Source organism: Pongo abelii, chromosome 9, assembly GCF_028885655.2.
Source record: "Pongo abelii isolate AG06213 chromosome 9, NHGRI_mPonAbe1-v2.0_pri, whole genome shotgun sequence".
Taxonomy (NCBI): domain Eukaryota; kingdom Metazoa; phylum Chordata; class Mammalia; order Primates; family Hominidae; genus Pongo; species Pongo abelii.
Window position 1 is genome coordinate 98,848,334 of NC_071994.2, and position 26,819 is coordinate 98,875,152.

General features: G+C 36.3%; 1 protein-coding gene across 7 annotated transcripts in view; it reads right to left on the minus strand.

Annotated features, from left to right (window-relative positions):
• The window catches only part of MTMR2 (myotubularin related protein 2), a 94,514-nt gene extending 73,751 nt beyond the window's left edge, over window positions 1-20,763 (minus strand). For 5 of the 7 annotated variants that reach the window (XM_024254650.2, XM_024254646.2, XM_054523858.1 and 2 more), the window contains exon 1: window positions 7,938-8,008. Coding sequence is in view for 2 of the 7 variants with exons in the window: in NM_001133737.1 (NP_001127209.1) it covers window positions 17,911-17,990 (80 nt within the window). In the remaining 5 variants the exon portion in view is untranslated. 7 annotated transcript variants of the gene reach the window in all.
• Window positions 20,764-26,819: the final 6,056 nt, after the last annotated feature.

Consider the following 26,819-nt stretch of genomic DNA (forward strand, 5'->3'; position numbering starts at 1 on the left):
ATATCAACCATACTCTTGGATCACAGTGCAATAAAAATAGAAATCAATACTAAGAAGATCACTCAAAACCATACAATTACATGGTAATTTAACAACTTGCTCCTGAATAAACAATGAAATTAAGACAGAAATCAAGAAATTATTTAAAACTAATGAGAGCAAAGATACAACATACTAGAATCTCTGAGACATCGCTAAAGCAGTGTTAAGTTTAAACCCCCACATCGAAAAATGAGAAAGAACTCAAATTGACAACCTAACATCACACCCAGGGGAACTAGGGAACCAAGAGCAAACCAACCCCAAAGTTAGCAGAAGAAATAAACAAAATCAGAGCTGAACTGAATGAAATTGAGACACACAAAAAACATACAAAAGATCAAGGAAAGTGGAAGTCGGCTCTTTGAAATAATTAAGATAGACCACTAGCTAGACTAATAAAGAAAAACAGAGGAGCTTCAAATAAACACCATCAGAAATGACAAAAGGGGGGCATTACCACCAACCCCAAAGAAATACAAAAAAATCCTCAGTGACTACTATGAATACCTCTATAGACACAAACTAGAAAACCTACAAGAAATAGAAAATTCCTGGAAACATACAACCTTCCAAGACTGAACCAGGAAGAAAGTGAGAACCTGAAGAGACTAATTCCAAGTTCCAAAACTGAATCAATAATAAAAAGCCTATCAACTAGAAAAAGCCCAGGACCAGATGGATTCACAGACAAATTCTACTAGATGCATAAGGAAGAGCTGGTACCATTCCTTTGGAAACTATTCACCCCCAAAAAATGAGGAGGAAGGACTCCCTAACTCATTCTGAGGCCAGCATCACTCTGATACAAAAGCCTGGCAGACAGACAACGAAAAAAGAAAACTTCAGACAAATATTCCTGATGAACATAGCTGCAAAGATCCTTAACAAAATACTAGCAAATCGAATCAAGCAGTGCATCAAAAAGCTAATCCGCAATGATCAAGGAGGCTTTCTCCCCGGGATGCAAGGCTGGTTCAATGTGCATAAATCACTTAATTGTGATTCATTACATAAACAGACTGAAAATAAAAACCATATGATCATCTCGACAGATGCAGAAAAGGCTTTTGATAAAATTCAACAACGCTTCATGTTAAAAACCTTCCACAAACTAGGCACTGAAGGAACATACCTCAAAATAGTAAGAGCTACAGCCAACATCACACTGAATGGGTAAAAGCTGGAAGTATTCCCCTTAAGAAACAGAAAAAGACAAGAATGCCCACTCTCACCACTCATATTCAACATAACACTGTAAGTCCTAGCAAGAGCAATCAGGCAAGAGAAGGAAATAAAAGCATCCAAATAAAAAGAGAGGAAGTCAAACTATCTGTTTGCAGATGATATATTCTATACCTAGTAAACCCAACAGTCTCTGCCCAAAAGCTACTAACTAGATCTGATAAACAACTTCAGCAAAGTTTCAGGATACAAAATCAATGTATGAAAGTCAGTAGTATTTCTATACACAAACAAAATTCAAGCTGAGTGCCAAATCAAGAATGCAATCCCATTCACAATACCTATAAAAAAAAATACCTAGGAATACAGGTAACCAGGAAAGTGAAAGATCTCTACAATGAGAATTACAAAACACTACTGAAAGAAATCAAAGATGATGCAAGCAAATTGAAACACATTCCATGCTCATGGATAGGAAGAATCAATATTGTGAAAATGATTATACTACCCTAAGCAATTTACAGATTCAGTGCTATTCCTACCAAATTACCAATGATATCCCTCACAAAATTAGAAAAAACTATTCTAAAATTCATCTGGAACCAAAAAGAAGCCCAAATAGCCACAGCAATTCTAAACAAAAAGAAAAAATCTGGAGGCATCACACTGCCCAACTTCAAACTATACTACAAGGCTACAATAACAAAAACAGCATGATACTGGTACAAAAACAACAGACACACAGACCAATGGAACAGAATAGAGAGCCCAGAAATAATGCTGCCTTCCTACAATCATCTGATCTGACAAAGCTGACAAATGCAAGCATTAGGGAAAGGACTCTATTCAATTAATGGTGCTGTGAGGGGGTTATCTATATGTAGATTGAAACTGGAACCCTTAGAAATGAATGAAGTGGTGATAAAGAAAATACTTTCTCAAAAACAACAAAACTTATCAGAATATAACCAGCACTCTGGAATATATACATATACACATGCCTATGAAATAATAGGACTTAGGTTTATAGCAACAGAATAATATAGTACAGCACTAGTCTGCCTTGGTTTCCTAACAGCCCTGACACCATCTCAGCCAGAGTTTTCTTTCCACCACAAGATCAAAACAGTAATCCCATCATCTGATTCTTAGTCATTCCCACACATTTTTTTCTCTGCTGTTATTATAACAAAGGGTTTTTTTCCTTTGTTACACTATTCTTAAAAGCAATGCTCCACCCTTTTGGTCTCAAAAGTTTTACTATTTCAAAGTGTAGCATTTAGGTAAACAAAGTTATACAAACATTATTGGTGGGGGGGAAAAATTACTCTCTATATGCTTTTCAAAATAGAATCAATAAATAAGACAAAGCACTCTTCAATTGTTTATTTTTTTGCTGTTGTTTCATGTAGATTTTGTTTTTAGTTACAAATATTCTTAAGAAACTTTCAAATTAAAATTATGTCTAAACAAATGAAGTTTGGTACCTACTACAGAAGCATATTTTGACTCAAACTCTGGACTTATAAGAATCCCTTTTAATGCTGCAAAGGCAGAAAAATCTGTCTCCAGATACCAGGGGTTCACTTATCACATCCAAATATTCCACACCTCAAAATACCACCTTAGCTTCCTCGGAAGGATAGAGACTGAGGTCTACCACCTCTAACTAAAGGCCTCAGCCATCTTCCCTCCTATCCTCTCTAGAGCAGGAACTTCCTAAATCTCCTTTATTTTGTTTTTTTTAACCTCCCCTCCATTCCACAAACATTTACTGATATCATCAATGTACTAAACACTGGGGATAGAGTTTTCTATTTATAAAATGATAATGATACATTATAAAGTCTTGCAATAAGTATCAAAATATTTTAATAAGGATCAAAGAGCAGTATCTACAGAAAGTAATTAGTGTTAAGTACTGAACTGGTAGAAAGTGTTCAACAAACAGCATTGTGGAAATACAAGAACAGAATAGGAAGTCTACTTTTAAGAAGGCACCCACTAATTAAATTAAAATTAAGCAAAGCACTAGGCCCTAGAAGTACTTTTCATTCAGCTCTATAATGTAAAATGTCTTCATGTGCACCAGGAAAATTGAATATACATACTTTTAAACTTACAAGTTTTAGTTAACTGATGAATCACATAATACAAAGCACAAATATTGGGGAGAAATTTTTTTTAAATAGATATATAAACACACACACACACACACACCCTACATGATTTTTTATATAGTCAATCAGAAGACAGACCCAAAACTTCAATCACAAAACCAATTTCACCACCAGTATTTTTCAATGTAACTGTTAGAAAAGTATTGACCCTTTCTGGCTCCACTGGTTTGCCCGAGTGTTAATGGAATTATCATTACTTTATTGTCAATCACAGCAACACCTGAAAGTACTTCACAGCAATGAACAGAATCTAATATTTATAATTTAACAAAAATATTTTTTGTAAAATTGAAAAAGTATTTCTGAAAATTAAAGATGAAGATGAACAAACATATAAAGAGTATATACTCTAAAGTGAAAACAACCTGGAAACTTCAAGTCATCTATCTTTTCATATATCCTGGTAAACAAATGCCTCTAGAAGATTTAGGAGAGGCTGCATTTCTACTGACCATAGTTATTACAATAAGATCTAAACCACTTGCCTTAAACTGTTTCACTCTTGCTGCCAATTCAATTTTTCTTCAATACTCCGTAGAAAGAAAAGGTTCTTTTTAAAAAGTGATTTTCTTGTAAGTAATGTCCTGAGCACATACACAGCATGTTTGCCCAAGAACATTAAAGCATGCCTTCTATATTCTGATTGTGAACAAGCTTTTCTAGGAACGCAAATTTTGCTCTCAATACTTACACAATGCACTATAGTATCATAAGCACTGTTCATGCACTATTAGTCATTCTGTTGAAGATTTTATTTAAAAATAATAATAAAAGGCCTGCAGTGTGTATAAAACATTTGAGACACAAAAGACTTATTGTCAGAATATTTGCAGGATCCTCAAAACAGAAAAACAACCCCCCTAAAACAAATTAATTTATAATTTTTAATTATGCTTAAAAATGTTGTGCCAGAACCCTGCATTAAACTTAACCAATTCATAAGATAAAAAAGATTATATAAATGATCATCATGGCATCTGATTGACAGAAATAAAAGACAACATGTTGTATTCTTCAGAGAAACAAAGGGGATTTGAGCTCTGGGACAGCCTTCCAACTGGTGCATGTTGGCACTTAGTTTGGAAAATCCCAAGGTTCTAAGGTACATGTGACCCTGGACACAGTTATCAATTTATTTCCAGGTCTATTAATTACATTTCCCAAAATATAACACAGGCATATGATTTCATAATGCAGCAGAGTCTGAACAACCAGTTTGTATAGGAAATAATTTACTTATGTCTGTTTTTTCTCCAGAGTATTGTTTCTTCAAAGAACTTATCGAGAAATTTAAATAAATAAAGAGGTGAAAGCCAAAGTATTCTGCAGAAAATGAATGTGTCCCTGGGAGACAGGGGTGAGGAATGGAGGGCAGGAAGGACCTTGAGTTCCAGCACCAATCTCACAGCCTCAGCACCCAGTTTAAGGAGCTTCTCAGAATCTCTTCAAAAACCTCCGATTCAAATTCAGATAGCTCAAATGAAAACAGATTCATAAGTAGCCTAGAGGGAAAAAGTTATTTAAATATCACTTAACTGAGAGAAGAATGAAACTAAACTGAAAACTGGTCAGATTATTAGAGCTCTGAAATTAACCCTTCCATCCCAAACTAAAGTATACAGGCAAAAACACTAAAAGAGAGAAGGTGATCTATTCCCTAAACACTTGCTCAACAAACACTTTTACTTGGAAAAGTATAGAAAACATGGAAATTTATGTCTTGAAAAATGATCTGTCATGTAATTTTCTCACCCCACCTTGCAAACCTGAATTCATTATTAAAATTAGAAAGTCATATATCCATTATTTTTGCTATCTAGATAGATATATTTTGTTTTTCCAAGACAAGCAAAACTGATTATTATACAATTAATCTTTCACTACCTTTTCAATGTAATGAGATACAACTTTTCTGCACAAACTTCAAAGTCATACAAATGAAGTTAACACAGGTGGGTTTTTTTGTTTTTTTTTTTTCAGTTACTAAGTTAAAACTCTCAGTAGGAAAGGTAGAGCATTCAACATCTTTCTCTTTGTAGTCCAGAAAGGTTAAGCTAAAAATCAAAATACTGACATTACTCAGTGATCCATGCCTGCCAAGGACCTCTCCCTAATTTTGAATACTCTTCCCTATTTACCAGATTAGTTGTTAGAAATCGTAAACTAGAAAACCACATAATAGATAAGGTTCCTTTCTAGAGCTCTTATAAGTACAATCTTGCTTCCATGGTTATGAAAAGAACAAAAAAGTTTTTAACGAAAAGAAAATTTATAATTGAAAAATATAATAACTTTTTAGAAATCAATAGGCTATTTTAAAATGACTTTTTTAAAAAATCATAGAATTAAAATGTCTTGAAATATTTTAAAAAGGCATTGCATCATTAAACTTTCTAGTAATTTGAGAATTACAGAGTATTTCCAAAATTAAGATAACGAGATTTACTAATATAAAGTTACAAATCAGTAACTATCAATATACCATACATAATACAATATAAAATATACACAATACTAAAATGAATTCAAACTCTTATAGTTCAAAAATACTTTATAAATTTCAGTCCCTCAGAGATCTTGTGAATATAAACTATAAAATATAGTATTATAAATACAATAAAATTATTTCAATTATTTAAAGCTTCTGGCTTGTTATATAAAGCATCAGATTCTGTATGAAGCAAATAAAATCACTCCTAACTAGGGTACTTCACAGAATACAAATGAAGAAAAGTTTTAACAGTAAACTGTTCATAGTATAGCTTATCAAGCACCTACTATCTGCAAAACCCTATAAAATCTGTACCTACTATTTCACTCAAAAAATGAAATCAGATCCTCATTTTCGTAAGCATAAAACTTAAATCCAGGTAGAAATAATATCATGGATACAAAAAAAATGTTTCTTCTTTCCTTCACCAAGTCTATCATCCAATGATTTCAAAACCAGAATGAGTCACACATCTGACTAAAAATGAAGAAACAGTACGTTTTTCATTTACATAACCCATATGTCCTCTTATTTTTTTCAGCAACAGTGATGGATTGGTTATAATCTTATACATGGTATAAGCAGAGGTATAAGCAGTGCATTGTGTAAGTATTGAGAGCAAAATTTGTGTTCCTAGAAAAGCTTGTTCACAATCAGAATATAGAAGGCATGCTTTAATATTCTTGGGCAAACACGCTGTATATGTGCTCAGGACATTACTTACAAGAAAATCACTTTTTAAAAAGAACCTTTTCTTTCTACGGAATATTGAAGAAAAATTGAATTGGCAGCAAGAGTGAAACAGTTTAAGGCAAGTGGTTTAGATCTTATTGTAATGACTATGGTCAGTAGAAATGCAGCCTCTCCTAAATCTTCTAGAGGCATTTGTTTACCAGGATATATGAAAAGATAGATGACTTGAAGTTTCCAGGTTGTTTTCACTTCAGAGTATATACTCTAAAGTGTTTGTTCATCTTCATCTTTAATTTTCAGAAATACTTTTTCAATTTTACAGGAAATACAGTGAAGCTATATGGCCCTGCAAAAAAATCCTGATGCTACATGGTAAAGTCTAGAACTGGGGAATTAGGAGATCATCTCTGACACTAAATAGCTCTATGACCTCAGAGGAAAACCACGATCTTTCCTGGTCCTCTAACATTTATTGTGCTTTGGGGTAAATTATTAGAGTTCTCTAGATCTATTTCCACATCTGAAAACTTTTGGAACTAGACTAGTATCCAGCAGCATCTGGATCGGTGGTTCTTCAACTGTTAAATGCCGATTCCTAACGTCACCTCAGTGATTCAAAATGTCCACGCTGAAACCTAGGAAGTTAAATGTTCACCAAGTTCACAGTTGACTGAAATACATAGGTGGTCCTCAGCCATAGTTGAAAAACACTAATTGGTTGATCTCTAATCCCTCTAAGAGTATGAAAAGATGATATAATTCATTTCAGCACCAAGCTTTTAGGAATTCAGAATCTAGCACAGTGTGTAAGGCACAGTAGATGTTAAACAATTATTTACAGAAAGAAAGGAAGGTAAAGAGGAGGGGAAAAAAAGAAAGAATAGAGAAAGGCGGGGAAGGAAGATGGCTAACTAACTGGTCATATTTTTGGCTAAGAAACATACAAAACAGTGGTAGAATTACACTTGAATAACATACACAACACACATCAATAGCTGGAAAGCAAAGACCTTAGTATCTATAACATTTTGCATATAACATGAATTCTTGTCATCCTCTTCTCAAGTCAAACTGCAAAGTGCTAAGGAGGAAAAGGAAGAAAACAGAACATGGATGCCAAAAGAATTCTAATGGAAAATAACTGGATGACTAAAACTTAAGTGACTGCTTTCCCCAAGTAGAAGAGAACACAGAATTTTAAGGACAGGGACTTGGAAATGGAACTGAAGTTTGAAACTACTTGTTACTCATACGTGCAAATTTCATTTGGGATAATATATAATCCAGAAATATTGTTGGCAATATTAACTTTTGTCCATTTTTATAGCTGCATTTTCCCATTCACTTACATTATAATTTTTGAGATGTTTTATCTTCACTTCTGATGATCTTCAAATGTCAATGGCTCTTAACACATTAACTGTAAATAAACACAAAGGAACTTAGGGGAATTCAGAAATTTAAGGAACCCTAAAATATTCTAAATCATTGTGCAAAGCCTGCAGGGCAGGGAGTGGTGGGGAGGAGGCTTTGGTAATTACTTGCTTCATACTTTATATGATCTTCAAAATGTAAAACTGTTCTTTTGAATGAAATGATACTACCGATACTACCCTCTTAATCATCAGGTAACGAATGAAATGATACTATCCTCTTAATCATCAAGCAAAGAAAAAAAAAACATCCTATTTTCTGTCAGAAGGAAAAAAAAATTCAAAGGTAAAGAAAATTCTCTCCAAATACAAACTCTCACTTGGTGAATGTATACTGTATCTTTATCCTTCTCCAGCAAAATAGCAGGTCGAGGAAACTCATGTCCTCATCACTACCACCCAATCAACCTGCCCTGGGACTGCCCTCTAACTACAAAGCTTTGGTCTGCACCTGGGGCACTAGATCTTCAGGCATGTGTGTTCTTTAGAACACACAGACCCTGAAGTCAAATGGACTTGAATTCACATGTCAAGGTGCCCTCTCTAATTTTCCGTTTTCTTCTCTGTAAAATGGAAACATTAACACTCTCTACTTTATACACTTATGAGGATTATATGAGAAAATGCATAGAAGAAATGTAGCACCATGCCCAGCATAGTAAGCATGCAATAAATGTTGTGCTATTTATATTATTGTTGTGTTTAATATTATTATTACTATAACTGTCTACCACTAGGAAAGCAAGGCTTGTCTTCAGTGTTGCTATTTTGAGGCAATGCCTTTGGTTATGATAAAAGAATGTTATCTAATATTGGTAACAGAGAACATCTGTACTATACAAAATTTTATTTTTGAACTTTGCTGGGCTTCTTGGCTCAGCTCAAGAATATCAAGGCTTGTAATCACCAGCCCATCATCAGCCAGTTATTTTCCCTTTTGCTAATGCATAACCTCCAGACAAGGCCTCCTCCCTACCTCAGCAACTGCTCATTTGCTGCTATCAGTAAAAGCAATTCTGCCGAGAAGAGAAATGGATATATTTCTAACTTAATGTCTATTAAATTCTCAGAGCCTGATGAATAAATGTTTTATCAATCCAGAAGAGACTTATATACATATGCTCTTCTATTCACGTCCAAATTATAAACTCCTTATGTTTGAAATTATATGCATAAAATATTAATATTTAAGTTAGGTGACAAAAGAATATATAAGACACAGATGTCTCCGGATTTTTAATAAAATGTTTAGGTCAAAGATATAAAAACAAACTGAATATTGGCAAAAGCATTCATAAATTAAAATGGTCAGCTTTATTTATTTCCCTTATGGAAACCACGTCCTTACAACTGAAATGAGAGAAAATACCTAAGTAGAACCTGATGCAACATTCTAGAAGAGGATAAAATACATGGATACATGGCTTGGAAATGGATGTCAAATTGGAAGTAAGCAGAGTAGGCCATCAACTTCATTACCACTACTACTTTACCATGCAATTCCTTGAGCTCTTCAAGTGAAATATAATATAGCACGGCAATCCATTCTTCCTTTGATTTCTATTTCCCCATCACTTAATGATCTTGTCATTATTAAATGTATCACTTTCATTTTATGGTTCCAGACTAGGATTATAAAAACCTAACCCAAGACAAGACACGAAAAAACAGAAAGCTAAACTCAAGAGTTCAGAGTGCTCCAAGATACTATTCTCTTTTTTGGTCTGCAACAATATATTACCTCCTCTCTTTCAGTGTGTTTTCTATTTTGGTCATTGCATTTGCAACTCTAAGGGTGCCTCTGGCATAAGTGAAATATTGCAGACTTGAGGTGGAAAATGTCTTTCTTTTAAATGATTCATCTGTACACAAGGGGAAAAGCTGCTATGACTCCAATACCCATTCTCTCCTATTCCTCAGTGACAGAACCTCCAAATTTAGCTCAGCACAAAGGCCTCACAGATGAGACTGCCTATCATAGCCTCTTGTTTACCTAAGTATGGCCATGGGACCATGCAAGTTCTAGCCAACTGGATGTAAGTTAAAAAAAACGACATGTGACTGCCAAAAAAGTATCCTTCAAAGAGAGAGTATGCTCCTCTTCTTCCCTTCCTCCTGAAGATATAATAGCTAGAGTTCCAACAATAGTTTTTGTTCATGAGGTAACCCTGGAAGGTAAGACAATCTGGGTCCTTGATACTTCAGATCCACCATATTAGATCTGTATTGACTATCTCCAGGCTTTCATGTGGAAAAAAAATTTAGCATCTCTTATATTAAGCCACTGTCAGTTTGTATTTTGTTATGCGCTGCTAAACCTAAAGCATAACTTAAAAAAAAAAGAATTTTCCAAATAACAGTGTTTAAATTTTTAATTAAAATATATTCTACAGGTAATTTTAATATATTTAATACACAACATTTGCTCTTATTTACTCTAGACTAAAAATATTTAAAGAGCCCAAGAGTTATCCATACAAAGTAAGAGTCTTTGAAAGAATAAATATTCACCAGTGATTATGGCCATGGGTCCTATGTACTTGGGGAAGGGAAGAATTATGAAGCTTGCTTATTAACAGTTTATATTAATGACAACATTGGTACCTATATAGAAACATATTAGGAGGGACAGGCACAATTAGTTTTGCATAATAAAGCTACAGGAAAGGGAACTGAAGTTATTATTTTCAAGAAGGCAACTTCCCTAGTCCTTTTTATTTTAATAATCTAGTACCAACCTTATCTTTTTATACAGTTCTGTTTTTAATTTGACTTCTTGTGGAAAGCAGGTTTTTAAAATCACTCCCTATCCTTGACTATCACCTCTAATAGTGTTTAATTATTATCTACCAATTTAACTAAATCAAACAGTAGACACAAAGATAGCAAGTACTTTACATATTCAAAACCATCTTCCTTACAAAGGAAAAATATTCCACACTAAAATCTGGAGAATTTCCATTACTCAAATCCTGAATCGCAGGCAATCTTTGGCTCTGGTGATTTTGAATACAATAGCATTAACTTGGCAGCTTTCCAAAATAAACTTACTGCTTTCTGGTCATCTGTATCCAGGTTATCTCCTTCCCCTGGGCATAATCTAAACTTTACAGGTTCAGGTGATGGCCTCCTGGAATTACTTGTTCATAATACAGTTGACCCTTTAACAACACAGGAGTTGGGGTGCTGACCTTCAATGCAGTTGAAAATCCGCATATAATTTTGACTCCCCAAACTACTCCCCAGACTTAACTATTAATAGACTACTGTTGACTGGAAGTTTTACGGATAACATAAACAGCCCATCAAAACACATTTCAGGCTGCACGCCAATATACTGAACTCTAACAATGAAAAAAAATGTTATTAAGACAATCACAAGGAAGAAAAAATACATTTACTACCCATTAAGTGGAAGTAGGTCATCATAAAGTTTGTTATCCTCATCATGTTGCACATGCTGAGGAGGAAGAGGAGGGGTTGGTCTTGCTGTGTCAGGGGTGGCAGAGGCAGAAGAAAATCCACATAAAAGTGGATCTGAACAGTTCACACCCATGTGGTTCGAGGGTCAACTGTACCTTTTTTATAAATGCTTGTTTCCACTAATCTTTCTCACTAAGAATCTATTTTTAAGAAAAAGCCTAAAACACACATTCTTGGTTTATGTTACTCATGGCTGAGAAAGAAAAATGCCTTAGGAAATTTCCTAGAAATCAAATCTAATAAATCGACAAGAGATGACTTTCACCTTTTACTATTTTAGTCAACATTTTTACAAAAATGCTCTCAAGTAATAGTTTTACAGTACTTCTAACATAGACCTTAACTTAGTTTTAACTAATGTTGATTGCATTACAAAAGGCACCAATTAGCAAAAGATCCAAGGCAGTGGTTCTCAAACTTCAGCATCCATCAGGATCACCTGGAAAGCTTGCTAAAACACCAACAGCTGGGCTCCACCCCTAAAATTTTAATTCAGTTAGGTCCAAGGTAGGGCCAAAGAATTTGCATTTTTAACAAATCCCAAAGAGATACTGATGCTACTGGCCTGGAGACCAAACTTTGAGAACTACTGGTCTACACTAATAGGAAATTATTGATAATAGCATAAAAAGGAAAAATACAGATATATACGGGACCCAGTCTCAGGTTCACTATCAACTTGCATTCTTTAAATATGTCCTTTCCGAAAAGCTACATAATTACTATTTCAGACCAATATTGGTTCTTATCTAAGAGAACTTAGATCTTTGAGGGTTTTTAAGTAATGAAATCCAAAATAAGTAATTTTTAGTCTAATATGTTCAATGTTTGATGCAAGGTACTACTAATAATGCCAAGGTTGTAGGTTCAATCTGGTAGCTTTACTCTGTTTTACAGCTATAATTTCTACCTCTAATCTTGCCAGCTGTCTCAGAAGACATGCCAAGAGTGACAAAGGGAATGGGTAAAAATGTGTGATTGTACACAAATCCATCACCACTACTAGAAAAACAACATAAAAGCATATTTCCTACCAACATATCACTTTTTTTTCTTGAGATGGGGTCTCACTGTCTTGCCCAGGCCAGAATACAGTGGCACCATCACAACTCACTGCAGCCTCAACGTTCCCAGGCTCAGGTGATCCTCTCACACCAGCCTCCCAAGTATCTGGGACTACAGGCATGCACTACCATTCCCAGCTAACTTTTTATTTTTTGCAGAGACAGTGTTCTACCATGTGACCCTGGCTGGTCTGGAATTCCTGGACTCAAGGGATCCCAAACTGCTCAGCCTCCTAAACTGCTAGGATTACAGGCGTTAGCTACTGCACCTGGCCTCCAACACATCACTCTAAAGGGACCTTGAGGCTAAAACTAAAGATGAGACCTTGCAACAAAATGTGTTTTAGAAATCTAGGAAATTCCTCTACTTCTTCAGGCTATAAGTATAATCAAAACCCATGGCAACAGAAATCTAGGAATTCCTGTTTTCAAATGATGATAATTTTAAGGCAGGCATGCAATTTAGAAATGGAATTAGTTGAGAACTACTTTGAGTATGTGTACCTCCCTTTTGATTTTTTTAATGGAAGTTAAATGTAAATATAAGATGCTCATCAATGCTAATGAAATTATATACTAGAAATTGATAAAACCAAAATAATCTGGGATAAATAAGTATGGTACCCAGAATAACTAAAGCCTGAGGGTATATGAAGGATGACAAGAATACACATTAATTAAAATGATTAACAACACAAGTCAGAGCAAAAGGGGCAAAAGTAATCAAGAGTAGCAGATGGATAAATAGGTAGTTGAAGAGGACATAATAACCTCATTGTGTATAGGACTGGGCACAGAACAGATAATATAGCCAGTAAAATCAGCTCAAGATGTCCAGTCTCCCATAAAAACAACTTCAGCTTAGACCTGAAATTGCAAGTGTTCAGGCCAAATTCAACAGAAGGAATCCTTTTTAATCCTTTGGGAACAACAAACAAGACCAGTGGTGAACATTCCGTCAACATTCTTTTATTTAGATGTTCACTGAGCACCTATTTGGCACTAGATATCTTACCATTTGATTATGCACAATACAAACTAATCAAAGAAACCCACTAAAGCAGTGCATTTTATACATTCAGTGTCTAAACTGAAAAATGGAAAACCAGACTAAGATGGCAGATATTACCAATATAATGTCAAATTCTGCTGTGTAACTCATTACAGTTCTGACACTCAAGCCTACTCTTATTATCACATCTGACCTACAGTATTATTTTACCTATATCCTATAAAGTCATACTTATATCAAGAATCAGAGCACACCCAACAAGAATAAAATTACAGAATATAACTAGATTATCAGGATGCTAAAGTGAAGTTTTCCACAACTCCCTCTCTCTTTCTGTGGGGATAGACATACATGAAGAATGGCCAACAGCAAGATATACAAGAGTTGCTGAACAGTTTACTGAAGTATGGCAATATTACACAGGACTCACCAAAGACAACTATTGTTTTTTGTTTTTGTTTTTGTTCGAGACGGAGTCTCACTCTATTGCCCACTCTGGAGTGCAGTGGCGCATTCTTGGCTCATTGCAACCTCAGCCTCCCAGGTTCAAGTAATTCTGGTACCTCAGCCTCCCAACTAGCTGGGGTTACAGGTGCGTGCCACCACGCCCAGCTGACAATTACTTTTTTTTTTTTTTAAAGATGCAGGATGACATAACTATAGCTAGTTAGGAAACTACTATCTGGATATCATATGAAGAATGAAATTGCCCTTTTGTGGGCAAAAGCATCAGACCTATGATGACCTAAAAGGCATAATTGGAGACAAGAGAACTCTGAAATGACTACAGATACTTAGTAAGACTCATCACATGTTTATTGTGAACTACAGATTGCACAACGGCCTTTCATCCAACTTCAATGGAGTATGTCATTTTCATTTTTTAAAATATTTTTACTTATTTTAAAAAGTCTTTCTTTTTTAGAGACGGGGTCTCACTATGTTGCCCAGGCTGGTCTCAAACCCCTGGGCTCAAGTGATCCTCCCACCTTGGCCTCCCAAAGTGCTGAGATTACAGGCATGAGCCATGGCGCTTGGCCAGGTATGTCATTTTCAAAAAACAATGGGCAACCACATGGATTAGTGTATTATTCTTCCTACTTCCCAAAAGGGCTTCAGATATCTAATCAATACATTTAAACATAACACATAATATTTAACTTGAGTTCATGTAATAATAAAAGTACTTAAAGAAATTAGAGATGAGTATATTACCACCTTCAGATATAAATTTGACTAAAGTTTTACTAAGCTAAAGAGAAAAATGCAGTTATGTAGTTACCACTTACTAACAAACAAGGAGCATACATAATTTTTTCTATAAATAATTTTCCTTGGCTGGGCGCGGTGGCTCACGTCTGTAATCCCAGCACTTTGGGAGGCCGAGGTGGGCGGATCACGAGGTCAGGAGATCGAGACCACAGTGAAACCCCGTCTCTACTAAAAATACAAAAAATTAGCCAGGCGTGGTGGCGGGTGCCTGTAGTCCCAGCTACTTGGGAGGCTGAGGCAGGACAATGGCATGAACCCGGGAGGCGGAGTTTGCAGTGAGCGGAGATAGCGCCACTGCACTCCAGCCTGGGTGACAGAGCTAGACTCCATCTCAAAAAATAATAATAATAATAATAATAATAATAATAATAATTTTCCTTGTAGCTAAACTCAGCAGAAATTTATGTTACTCCATGTGTGAAAAACATTCTATGACACATTTAACAATATTAACTATTATTCTGCCAGAGATATCAAAACAAATTCCAAAGGCAGTTTCCCAATTAGGCCTCTGTATAAAAACAGAAAGCATAAAAAGAAACTACAATTTAAGGGCATCATTTCTGCAAAAACTGAGATAATATAGGCCAAACAGCAATAATTTTGCTTTGTCAAAGGATAATGAAACAAAAGAAATAACTTAAACAATCTAGACAGACACTTAACATAGCTACGAGACCAAAGCAGTCCACACTGGCAATGTATTAGAGTCACCTGCGATGAAGTGTTAGCCTAGATTGTTTAAAATTAAGCTTTCTAACTAGTGTCTATAATGTATCTATTACATACTGTTGATTAAGGAGAGTGCCACAAACAGGTACGATGATTAATGAAATAAAAGATACATAGAATTTAGCAGGGAAACTTCCATACAGTAGACATTAAGTAAATGTTACTTTTCTACCTTTCAGAGGAGAGTAATGAAAGCTGGCATTCTCTTATGGAAAATAGGAATCATACTTATATTTTTGTCCAGAGAGGATGAGGCTAATCTACTATATCACAATTCTCTCGAGGAGTACTTAATTTTCTCAAATTTGTCAGTAACATAATTTTTTATAAAGAAGTTCATATACATATATAAACTTTAAACTTGCTGGGCTTTCTTTTTTAGGAAATAAATATGTTCAAGTGGCACCGTTAGGTATATTAGTTTGTAATAATAAAGGACACTTATTTCGTGTAATTGCAAAAATCCAAAACAAAGGTTATTTGCAAAGGAATTATCTTTAAAATTAATATCAATGCATTTATCTTAGTATTGTCATTAAAATTTAAAAAATGACAATGTTAGAGTTCCAAGGGACCTTACAGATTTTCTAGACCAAGCTTCTTATTTTAAAAGATTAGAAAACTGTAGACTAAAAAGTCTAAATGATAAAGACCAAAGAGCTAGCTCAGCCAGAGACTTCAGCATGGGAGCTTCCTAACTTCCAGTACTTCCTTCTTTCTAACATACTATGCTGCTTCATGTGGTTCTAACTTCTCTGCCTTGGATGAGAGTACTGGTTGCTTCTTATTCTATCCTGAGGCATAGTTGTCATTTGTGACTTTCCCATAAAATTAGAATTTTCCAACCTGTTTTCTGAATGAATTATACAACTGAACATGTTAATCCTCAGCTTTCCAAATTTCAAAGCAATAAATACAGAATTCAAAAAATACCTGATTCAAACGTGCAATATATATAATCAAACTGCAAAGAAAAATCCTCCTCTCCTCCTGGATAATTCAGGCTACAAATTCAAAAAAAAAAAAAAACTATTTAGTGAGCACCTATCACATGCTGAGACTACGTTAAGTGCTGGATATATGAAGATGATTAAGATTGCCCTCAAGTATAATAGCTTATAACCTGGTAGAAAAGGCACTTTACGCCAACAATTACAGTGTGCTTATTAAAGACTTTGAAAAACGACTGGGCAGGGAGCTATGAGTGCATATGGCAATGTAGAATGATGGGATCAGACAGTGGTTCCCCAATGAGGTACTGAACACCAACAGGAAAAAAGGCAGTAACTACCCATATTTAGCAGAATCCAAAATGAATTATAATAGAGCCACTTCAACTGATTGGAGGAGAAAATGAAAATTGTGTGTTTTCACACAGCAGTTATCGAATCACTCTCTAATAACAATTAGACTATTATTCAGTGGAAAAGAAACAGATTTCATCGTGGCTGCATAAAAAGCAAATACAGGTCTTATATTACTTTTTAATAAAATTTTAAATCATTATTTTAAAATCAAAGAAAAAGGCTGCATCCAAAACGCGTCTAGTTAATATTCATAAAAGCTCTCTGCAAAGCTGCATAAAGTCCTCCTCAAAATTCCAGGATAAAATTCCCATCTGTTACAAGAGAAATGACAACCTGGAGAACCAGTAGCCCAAGAAGGAAGAAAACTACCATTCATTTTGTTTTCTTAAACCTATCACTGGGGATAAAAATCACTCAGATTCCTTGATACTGACTTTCAGCTGGAAGATTTAGAAAAGAGAAGCACAGGAGACATTTTTATTTACATATTTAAGCAAAAAGGGAGGCGAGAAGAAAATCAGTGTAGAGAAAAGCATGAAAGAAATTAAGAAGGTGAAGCCATGAAAAGAGAGAAAAGGGCTGGGCAAGAACCCAAAAACCAAAGACATAAGAAGGGGTGGAGGAAGAAAGATTGACTTTAGGATGGTTTTGGAAAAAGTGACAGAGAAAGACAGGAAATGTGGGGAAAAGAATGGGGGCGGGGGGAACTGTCTTAAAAAAGGTTTGAGAGGGAATGAAAGACAGGAGAAAATAATTAACTGGGACCACCTCCATCGGGGAGAAAACGAGATCGGAATATGAAAGGTGGAGGAATCGATAAAGCAGCGAGTTTTAACCTCCTTTTCCTCAGCCTCCACGCCCCAGGGAGGGAGGCAGAAGTGGTTCCCAAGTCCCGGGGAAGGAATTCCGGCATAGCCGTCAGAAACCAGAATCCGCGAATTGGGGTAACAATCCAGCGGGTCCCCGGCCCCTCTCCATCCCCTTCGGACGCTGGGCGGGGCCCTGGGCGTCCTGGTTACCTGGACAAGGAGTCCACGCTGGGCGGCCGAGCCGCCGCCGGCTGGGAGCCAAGACTCTCGCAGCTCGAGCTCTTCTCCATCGCGCGACAGGGGCAGCAGAGAGAAAGGCTGAAGCAGTCTTCGCGGCTACAGGGCGGGAGAAGCGGAGGGCGGAGTGCTTCGGGCAGGGGCCGCAGTCAGGCCAGCGCCGGCCCGGGAGGGAGACCGGAAGCGGCCATGTTCCCCCAGAGTGCACCGCGCCTGTGGGCTGCTGGGCAGCGGGAAAACCCCACTGCGCCGCTCAGACGCCGGCACCGACGCTCGGTGCTGGCTGTGTCCGGCCGCGCGACCTCTGGTCTTGGGGAAAGGGAGGTGGCGGCTCCCAGGGTGAGGGGGTCTGGTGAAGCGGGAGGGATGAAGGACCAGACCCTTATGGAAGGAGGAGAAATCCTAGGTGTAAGAGGAATGAGGGAACACTAAACGTGAGGGTCTCAGGAAGGAGATAAGGACCTGAGGCCAGGAGGATGATTGAGACAGGAATGTGGGGGTCAAGGAAAACAAGAGGACCGGATAATGAGAGAAAAGTGAGAAAGAGGTATGGGAGAGGGATTGGGGAGGATCTGATATACATGCAAATTGATATATATGCAAAAATAATTATATACTACTGGATGCGGTGGTATTGGATTACCCAAGTAGAAGACAAACTTTTACCGATTTTTCCCTGCCCTTCCAAATTCCCGTGCCTAGCAGGAAGGGAGTGTGGAGGAATAGAACTGTGATAAGAGAACAGGAACTGGGTAAAGGGGAAATGCTTCTGCTAGGATTTTTCTGTTAGAGAGGATACAGGAAGGCCATAAGAAGGACACCATAAAGAGATTTTTCTGATTGAGATTGAATCCCAATCATCTCATGTATGGGGTGTAAAATTATGCAAAGATTATTCCTGAAAAAAAAAAAAATCAGACGATCCTTAAAAGAAAAAACTTCCTTGCTAGGATAAATAGAATTATATTGATTTAAACTAGATTTAATTTATAATGTGCAACTGATGTCTTTTAAAAAACCTTATAGTTGCAGTGCAGTATTAAATTGCAAGTACATTCCCAAGAAGAACAACCTAGCTTAGTTATGTTCAGTGTAAGGTAGAGTAGTTACTGATGAGTGTGTGTTTAAGCACAAAAGGCTTAGCCTTTTTTGAGTTTGGCAAGGACAGACAGCGACCGATTGTTTTTATTTCCATAATTTTTAAGAGACCTTAACTGGACTCTGTAGGCAAAGGGAGTAGGTAGTCAAAAACATTTTTTAACAAGCTTAAATATCTATAATGACTCATAGAAGAATTTCCTTATTTCTTCACCATCTCTACCTGCCTTCCAAAATGCTGACTCACTGTCAGCTACTTTGACTTAAGTATAGTGAAGACTGATGAACACTTGAATGGGAGACCCATGTACTTTCTTCCACCCAGTTCATTCGTAGCACTTTTTTAATAGAACCCTCGAAACCTTCTGCCTGATGTAACAATATGTGTATGGTTCTATCTAGTGATTAATAAAGAACAGTGTAGTAAAAGTGTAGAGACTTTGGAACCAGACAGACCTGCATCGGAATCCCGGTTCTGTCTCTACACTTGCTCTGTGCTGTGGTTAAGTTGTTTCACATCTCTAAAATGGGAATAAAAATATCTACATAATAGGTTGTTTTTCTCTGTGCAGAGTCGGTTGCACAGTACGGTCTCACTAAGTAGATCTATTATTACTTGTTTTTCCACTGAACTTACTGCTTGACTTCTAACCTGACTGGTAAAATGGTAACTTCTCAGAGTGAAAACACAAGCAAAGAATATCAGCTGAAAATTAATTAGTGAACTCTAATTAACTAATGAACTCTAAGAACATGAAAAAACATGGTTAACTTGGGACCTCACCAAAAGTTATTAATTTTTCAATTTATAATCTGGGCTGTTTTTTCTCAAACTATCTGCAAGAAGGAACAGTGTTTTGTTTTTAATTTTCAAACCATCACCAACCAATACTTTTTTAAAATATAAGAAAAATTAATCACAGTTGGTTCCATGTCCTCAGATTCAACCAACCACAGATTGAAAAATTTGTAAAAATTGTAAAAAACAAAATAAGACAAATAGAAGACAATACAGTGTAAACTACTTACATAACATTTACATTGTATTAGATATTATAAGTAATCTAGAGTTGATTTAAAGTATACAGGAGGATATGCATAGGTTATATGTAGATACTGATGCCATTTTATATAAGGGACTTGAGCATCTTTAGATTTTACTATCCTTGGGGGTCCTTGCAGATACTAAGGGATAACTGCACTAGGAAAATTAAAGAAAAAGGTATGCAAAATACAAGGCCAAATTGTTTATTAGATTTAACAGATATTACTCCTTGAAAGTTTTGTGAAAGTTCCTAAACACTTATTCTCAATATTGTGTTTATCTCATCATAGACTGACAATAGTTCATGTATGGGTACTACACCAAAAAACCGTTGAGATCTCATAAATTAATAAAGTTGCAGAATACAAAATCCACATCCAAAATTAGTTTGCATTTCTATGCATCTATAATGGCCAAAAAAGAAATCAAGAAGGCAATCCCATTTACAAAAACTGCAAAACAAAAAAAAACAAACAAAAAAAAACCAGGAGTAAGTTTAACCAAGGAAATGAAAGACCTCTACAAGAAAAACTATTAAAACTCTGATGAAGGAAATTGAAGAAGATGCAAACAAATGGAAAGACATTTCATGCTCATGGAACAAAACAATTAACATTGTTAAAATAACCATACTACCCAAAGCAATCTACAAATTCAATGTCTATCAAAATATCAGTGTCATTTTTCACAAAAAAAGAAAAATTCTAAAATTCACATGAAACTAAAAAGGAGCCTGAATAGCCAAAGCAATCCTGAGCAAAAAGAACAAAGCTGGAGGCATCAGACTATCTGACTTCAAAATATAAATAAATATAAGGCTATACCAACAGCAGCGTATTGGTATAAAAACAAACACACATACTAAAGGAACATAAGAGAGAATCCAGAAATAAACACATGCATTTACAGCCAACTGATTTTGGACAGACATCAAGAAAACACACTGGGGAAAGGACAATCTCTTCAATAAATGGTGCTAGAAATATTGGATATCCATATTCAGAAGAATAAAACCGGACCCCTGTATCTTACCACATACACAAATCAACTTAAGATGGATTAAAGACTAAAATGTAACACCCAAAGCTGTAAAATAACTAAAATAAAATATAAGGGAACTACTTCAGGACTTTAGGCAATGATTTTACAGCTAAAACCTCAAAAGCACAAGTAACAATAACACAAATAGACAAATGGGACTATATTAAAGTAAAAAGCTTCTGCACAGTAAAGGAAACAATTTACAAGGTGAAGAGACAACTTGTTGAATGGCAGAGAATATTTGCAAACTATCTGACAAGGGAGTAATATTTAGAATATATAATGAACTAAAATATCTGAACAGTAAAAAAAAAAAAAAAAAAAAAAAAATCCCATTAAAAAATTGGCAGGCTAAGCGTGTGGCTCATGCCTGTAATCCCAGCACTTTGGGAGGCTGAGGTGGGCAGATCTCTTGAGGTCAGGAGTTCGAGACCAGCCTGGCCAAAATGGTGAAACCCCATCTCTACTAAAAAATACAAAAATTAGGTGGGCATGGTGGCTTGTGCCTGTAATCCCAGCTACTCGGGAGGCTGAGGCAGGAGAATTGCTTGCACCCAGGAGGCAGAGGTGGCAGTGAGCCAAGATCGTGCCACTGCACTCCAGCCTGGATGACAGAGTGAGACTCCATCTCACAAAAAAAGGCAAAGGGCCAGGCGTGGTGGCTCACACCTGTAATCCCAGCACTTTGGGAGGCTGTGGTGGGCGGATCACCTAAGGTCAGGAGTTCGAGACCAGACTGGCCAACATGGCAAAAACCCATCTCTACCAAAAATAAAAATAAAAATAAAATAGCTGGGCGTGGTTATGGGTGCCTGTAATCCCAGCTTTTGGAGGCTGAGGCAGGAGAATCGCTTGAACCCAGGAGGCCAAGGTTGCAGTGAGCCTAGATCACGCCACTGCACTTCAGCCTGGGAGACAGAGTGAGACTTCGTCTCAAAGAAAAGGCAAAGGACATAAACAGATGTTTCTCAAAGGAAGACACAAGAATAGCCAAAAGATATATGAAAAAATGCTCAACATCACTAATTATCAGGACAATGTAAGTCAAAACCACAATGAGATATCACCTTATCCCAGTCAGAATGACTGTTATCAAAGAGACAAAAAATAATAGATGCTGGTGAGGATGTGGAGAAAAGGGAACTCTTATATTCTGTTGGTGGGAATGTAAATTAGTACGGCCAGTATGGAAAACAGTCTGGAGATTTCTGAAAAAAACTAAAAATAGAACTACCGTATGATCCAGCATACCCATTACTGGGTATTTATTCAAAGGAAAAGAAATTACTTATCAAAAAGTTACCTGCACCCCATGTTTATTTTGCAGCACTATTCGCAGTAACAAAGATATGGAACCAACCTACATGCCCATCAACAGTCGAATGAATAAAGAAAATATATATACACAATGAAATATAAAAAAGAATGAAATCATGTCATTTGCAGCATAAATAGAATTACAGGTCATTATGTTAAGTGAAATAAGCTAGGCACAGAAAGACAAAAATCACGTGTTATCTCTCATATATGGGAGCTCAAAAAGTCAATCTCATGGAAGTAGAGAGTAGAATGAAGGACACCAGAGGCTAGGAAGAGTGTGTAGAGGAAGGATGAGGAGAGGTTGGTTATTGAGTACAAAGGTACAGTTAGATAGAAGAAATAAGTTATAGACTGGGCACAGTGGGTCATGTAATTTCATCACTTTGGGAGGACAAGGCGGGTGGATCACTTGAGGTCAGGAGTTCAAGACCGGCCTGGCGAAAATGGTGAAACCCCATCTCCACTAAAAATACGAAGATTAGTCAGATGTGGTGGCAGGCACCTGTAATCCCAGCTACTCAGGAGGCTGAAGCAGGAGAATTGCTTGAACCCGGGAGGCAGCTGCAGTGAGCCAAGATTGCACCACTGCACTCAGCCTGGATGATAGAATGAGATTTCATCTCAAAAAAAAAAAAAGTTCTAACATTCAATAACAGAATATGATGTCTATAGTTAACAAGAATGTACAGTATATTTCAAAATAGCTAGAGCAGAGGACTTGAAATCTTCTCAACACATAGAAATAGTAAATACTCAAGGTAATGGATTCCCTAAATACTCTGACTTGGTCATTACATATTCTGTGTATGCAACAAAATATCACATGTGCCCCATAGATATATACAAATATTATATATCAAAATGAAAAGAAGAGAGAAAATGAAAATAATAAACGTTGAATGACCAAGAAGATATAATTAAAACAGATTGAACATCACAGAATAATTTTATGGACATCTTTACACCAAATGCTTATAATCTTAAATAAATAAATATTTTGAAACAGAGACATGCCAAAATTTGCTAAATAAGAAATAGAAAAAAAAAATAGAAGTTGAAAAAAATAGAAGTTAAAAAAAAATCAAAAACCTCTCCCTCAAATATTTTTATGGATCAAGTCTTAACAGATTTTGAAGAAATTAAGGAACAGAAAAAGAAAGTTGCTGAATCAATTTTATGAGGTCTGTTTCCCATAGGCCTTTCCTTTGTGAACATTGATAAACACAAGTGAAATCCTAAATGATATATTACTAAAAATAGGGTGATGTCAACAAGAGGCCAGACTAGGAAGATGCAGGCTCTTCTGGCCACACAGATGATGACTTAAAAACAATGTACAAGCTGGGCACAATGGCTCACCCCTGTAATCCCAGAATTCGGGGGCCTAAAATGGGCAGATCACTTAAGCCCAAGTGTTTGAGTCCAGCCTGGGCAACATGGTGAAACCCCATCTCCTCAAAATATACAAAAAACTAGCTGGGTGTGGTGGCATGTGCCTGTAGTCCCAGCTACTTGGGAGACTGTGATGGCAGGATCGCTTGAGCCCAGGAGGTCAATGCTGCAGTGAGCCGTGATTAAGCCACTGCACTCCATCCTGGGTGACAGAATGAGACCCTAAGAAAGAAAAAAAAAAAAAAAGTACAAGACAATCTGTGTGAGAACTTAAAGCATGTTAAACCAAGAGAGTATTCTAGAGAAAGAGGTAGAAAAACTTATGGTATTTGGCATACCTGTTTATCGTCCTTTCTCTAGATGGCATATCATGAAGGAATGGGTGGGGGGAACACTCCACACTTCTTATTAGGGCTTCTTCCTATGGATGAAAGCAAAAAAGGGGACTTTTAATAAAATGTTTTGGCTTTTTTGGGGCTGCCCAAGGGACTGGTTTTGGTCTTGCCAGACTCTGAGCACTGATGGTATTGATACCAGAGCTTGGAGCCTATAATAGAGAAGAGCAGCATATTATAGCCCCATTTCTACAGGCAGACACCAAAAGAAGCAGGAAATCAGAAAAGATCTTGGAGGTCATAGAACTTCCAGCCCGATGATTAGTAAAAGTCTTCTCTTGCACAAAACTAGTACACAAAGACTGGGAGAAGTGGTTTTTTTTTTTTCAAATCCTATCAAAAAAGTTACATGTCATACAAAGAAAGGGTAAAACATGGCCCAACCAAAGAAATAAATACAACTCCAGAAACAAGCCCTAAGGAAATTCAGATTTATGAGCTGCCTGAAAAAGAATTTAAAATAACTGTTATAAAGATGCTCAATGAGGCCAGGCACATTGGCTCATGCCGGTAATCTGAGCACTCTGGGAGGCCGAGATGGGCAGATCGCCTGAGGTCAGGAGTTCAAGACCAGCCTGACCAACATGGTAAAACTCCATCTCTACTAAATACAACAAATTAGCCAGGTGTAATGGCACATGCCTGTAATCCCAGCTACTTGGGAGGCTGAGGCAGGAGAACGGCTTGAAACTGGGAGGCAGAGGTTGCAGTGAGCCAAGATTGTGCCACTGCACTTCAGCCTGGGCAACAAGAATGAAACTCCATCTCAAAAAAATAAATAAAATGTTAAAAAATAAAGATGTTCAATGAGCTTAAAGAGAATACCAATAGATGAATCACAAAACAATACATTAACAAAATGTGAATATCAACAAAGTGATAGAAGCTATTTTAAAACGGACAAAATTTCTGGAACTGGAAAACACAAATGAACTGAAAAATTTATTAGAGGAATTCAACAGCAAGCTTGATCAGGCAGAAGAAATAATTAGTGAATTCAAAGACAGGTCATTTGAAACCATTGAGTCAGAAAAACTAAAAGAAAAAAAGGAAGAAAAGTAAAGAAAGCTGTATTAGGCTGTTATTGCATTGCTATAAAGAAATATCTGAGACTGGATAATTTATGAAGAAAAAAGGTTTAATTGACTCACAGTTCTGCAGGCTGTACAGGAATCATGTTGTCTGCATCTGCTTCACTTCTGGGGAGACCTCAGGGAGTTTTTACTTGTGGCAGGAAGTGAAGGGGGAACAGGTGTCTCATATGACAAAAATGGGAGCAAGAGGTAGAGTAGTGGGGAGGTGCCTACACTTTCAAACAATCAGATTTCATGAGAACTTATTCACTGTCACAAGGACAGCACCAAGCCATGAGGGATCTACCCCCATGACCAAAACACCTCCCACCAAGCCCACCTCTGACATTGTGAATAAAATTTCACCATGAGATTTAGAGGGGAGACATATCCAAACAACATCAAGAGCCTAAGGAAATTATGGGACACTATCAAGTGGACCAATATATGCATTATAGAAATTACATAAGAAGAGAGAGAGAAAGAGGCAGGGAGATTATTTGAAGAAATATTGGCTGAAAACTTCCCAAATCAAAAGAAACAATGAACATTAAGATTCAATTAACTCAAAGAACTTCAACTAGGATAAATTCAATGAGAATCACCCCAAGACACGGTATACCCAAACTTTCTAAAATCAAAGACAAAAAGAGAATCTTGAAAACAGGCAGGAAAAGCAATTTGTCACATAAACGAGCTTCTATAAGATTATCGGATTTTCCAGCAGAAGCTTTACAAGCCATAAGAGTATAAGATGATATGTTCAAAGTGCTGAGGAAAAATAATGTCAAACAGGAATACTGTATTTGGCCACACTGTTCTTCAAAGATTAAGGAGAAATTTAGACTTTCTCAGATAAACAAACACTGAGAGAGTTCATTACCTCTAGACCTTCTCTACAAGAAATGCTAACAAGAGTCCTTCAAGTTGAAATGAAAAGATTGTAGACAGCAGCACAAAGCTATATGAAAACATAAGATTCTCCATAAAGGTACATATATGGACAAATAAAGTAACCTGTCCTATTGTACTTTTGATGCATAGAATTTAAATAACAAAGATATTTTAAGAACTATAAATCTATGTTGATGGGTTTACAATATATAAAGATGTAACATGATATCAGTAACATAAAGTGGGGGTGGAGTGGAGCTATAAAGAAGTAGCATTTTTGTATATGATTGAGGTTATTATCATTTAAAATAGAATGCTATCATTTAAATATGTTGTACATAATTGCAATGGTATTCACAATGAAAATATCTATAAAACATACACAAAAGGAAATGAAGACATCCAAGCATATAACTACAAAAAATCAATGAAACATAAAGGTAGGCAATAAAAAAGGAAAGGAGGAAAAAAAAAGGCTACAAAACACAGAAAACAACAAACTAGCAATGGTGCAATGGTAAGTCCTTCCCTGTCAGTAATTATTTTAAATGTACATGAATTAAACTTGCCAATCAAAGACATAGATTGGGTGAATGGATTAAAAGAACAAGATACAAGTATGTA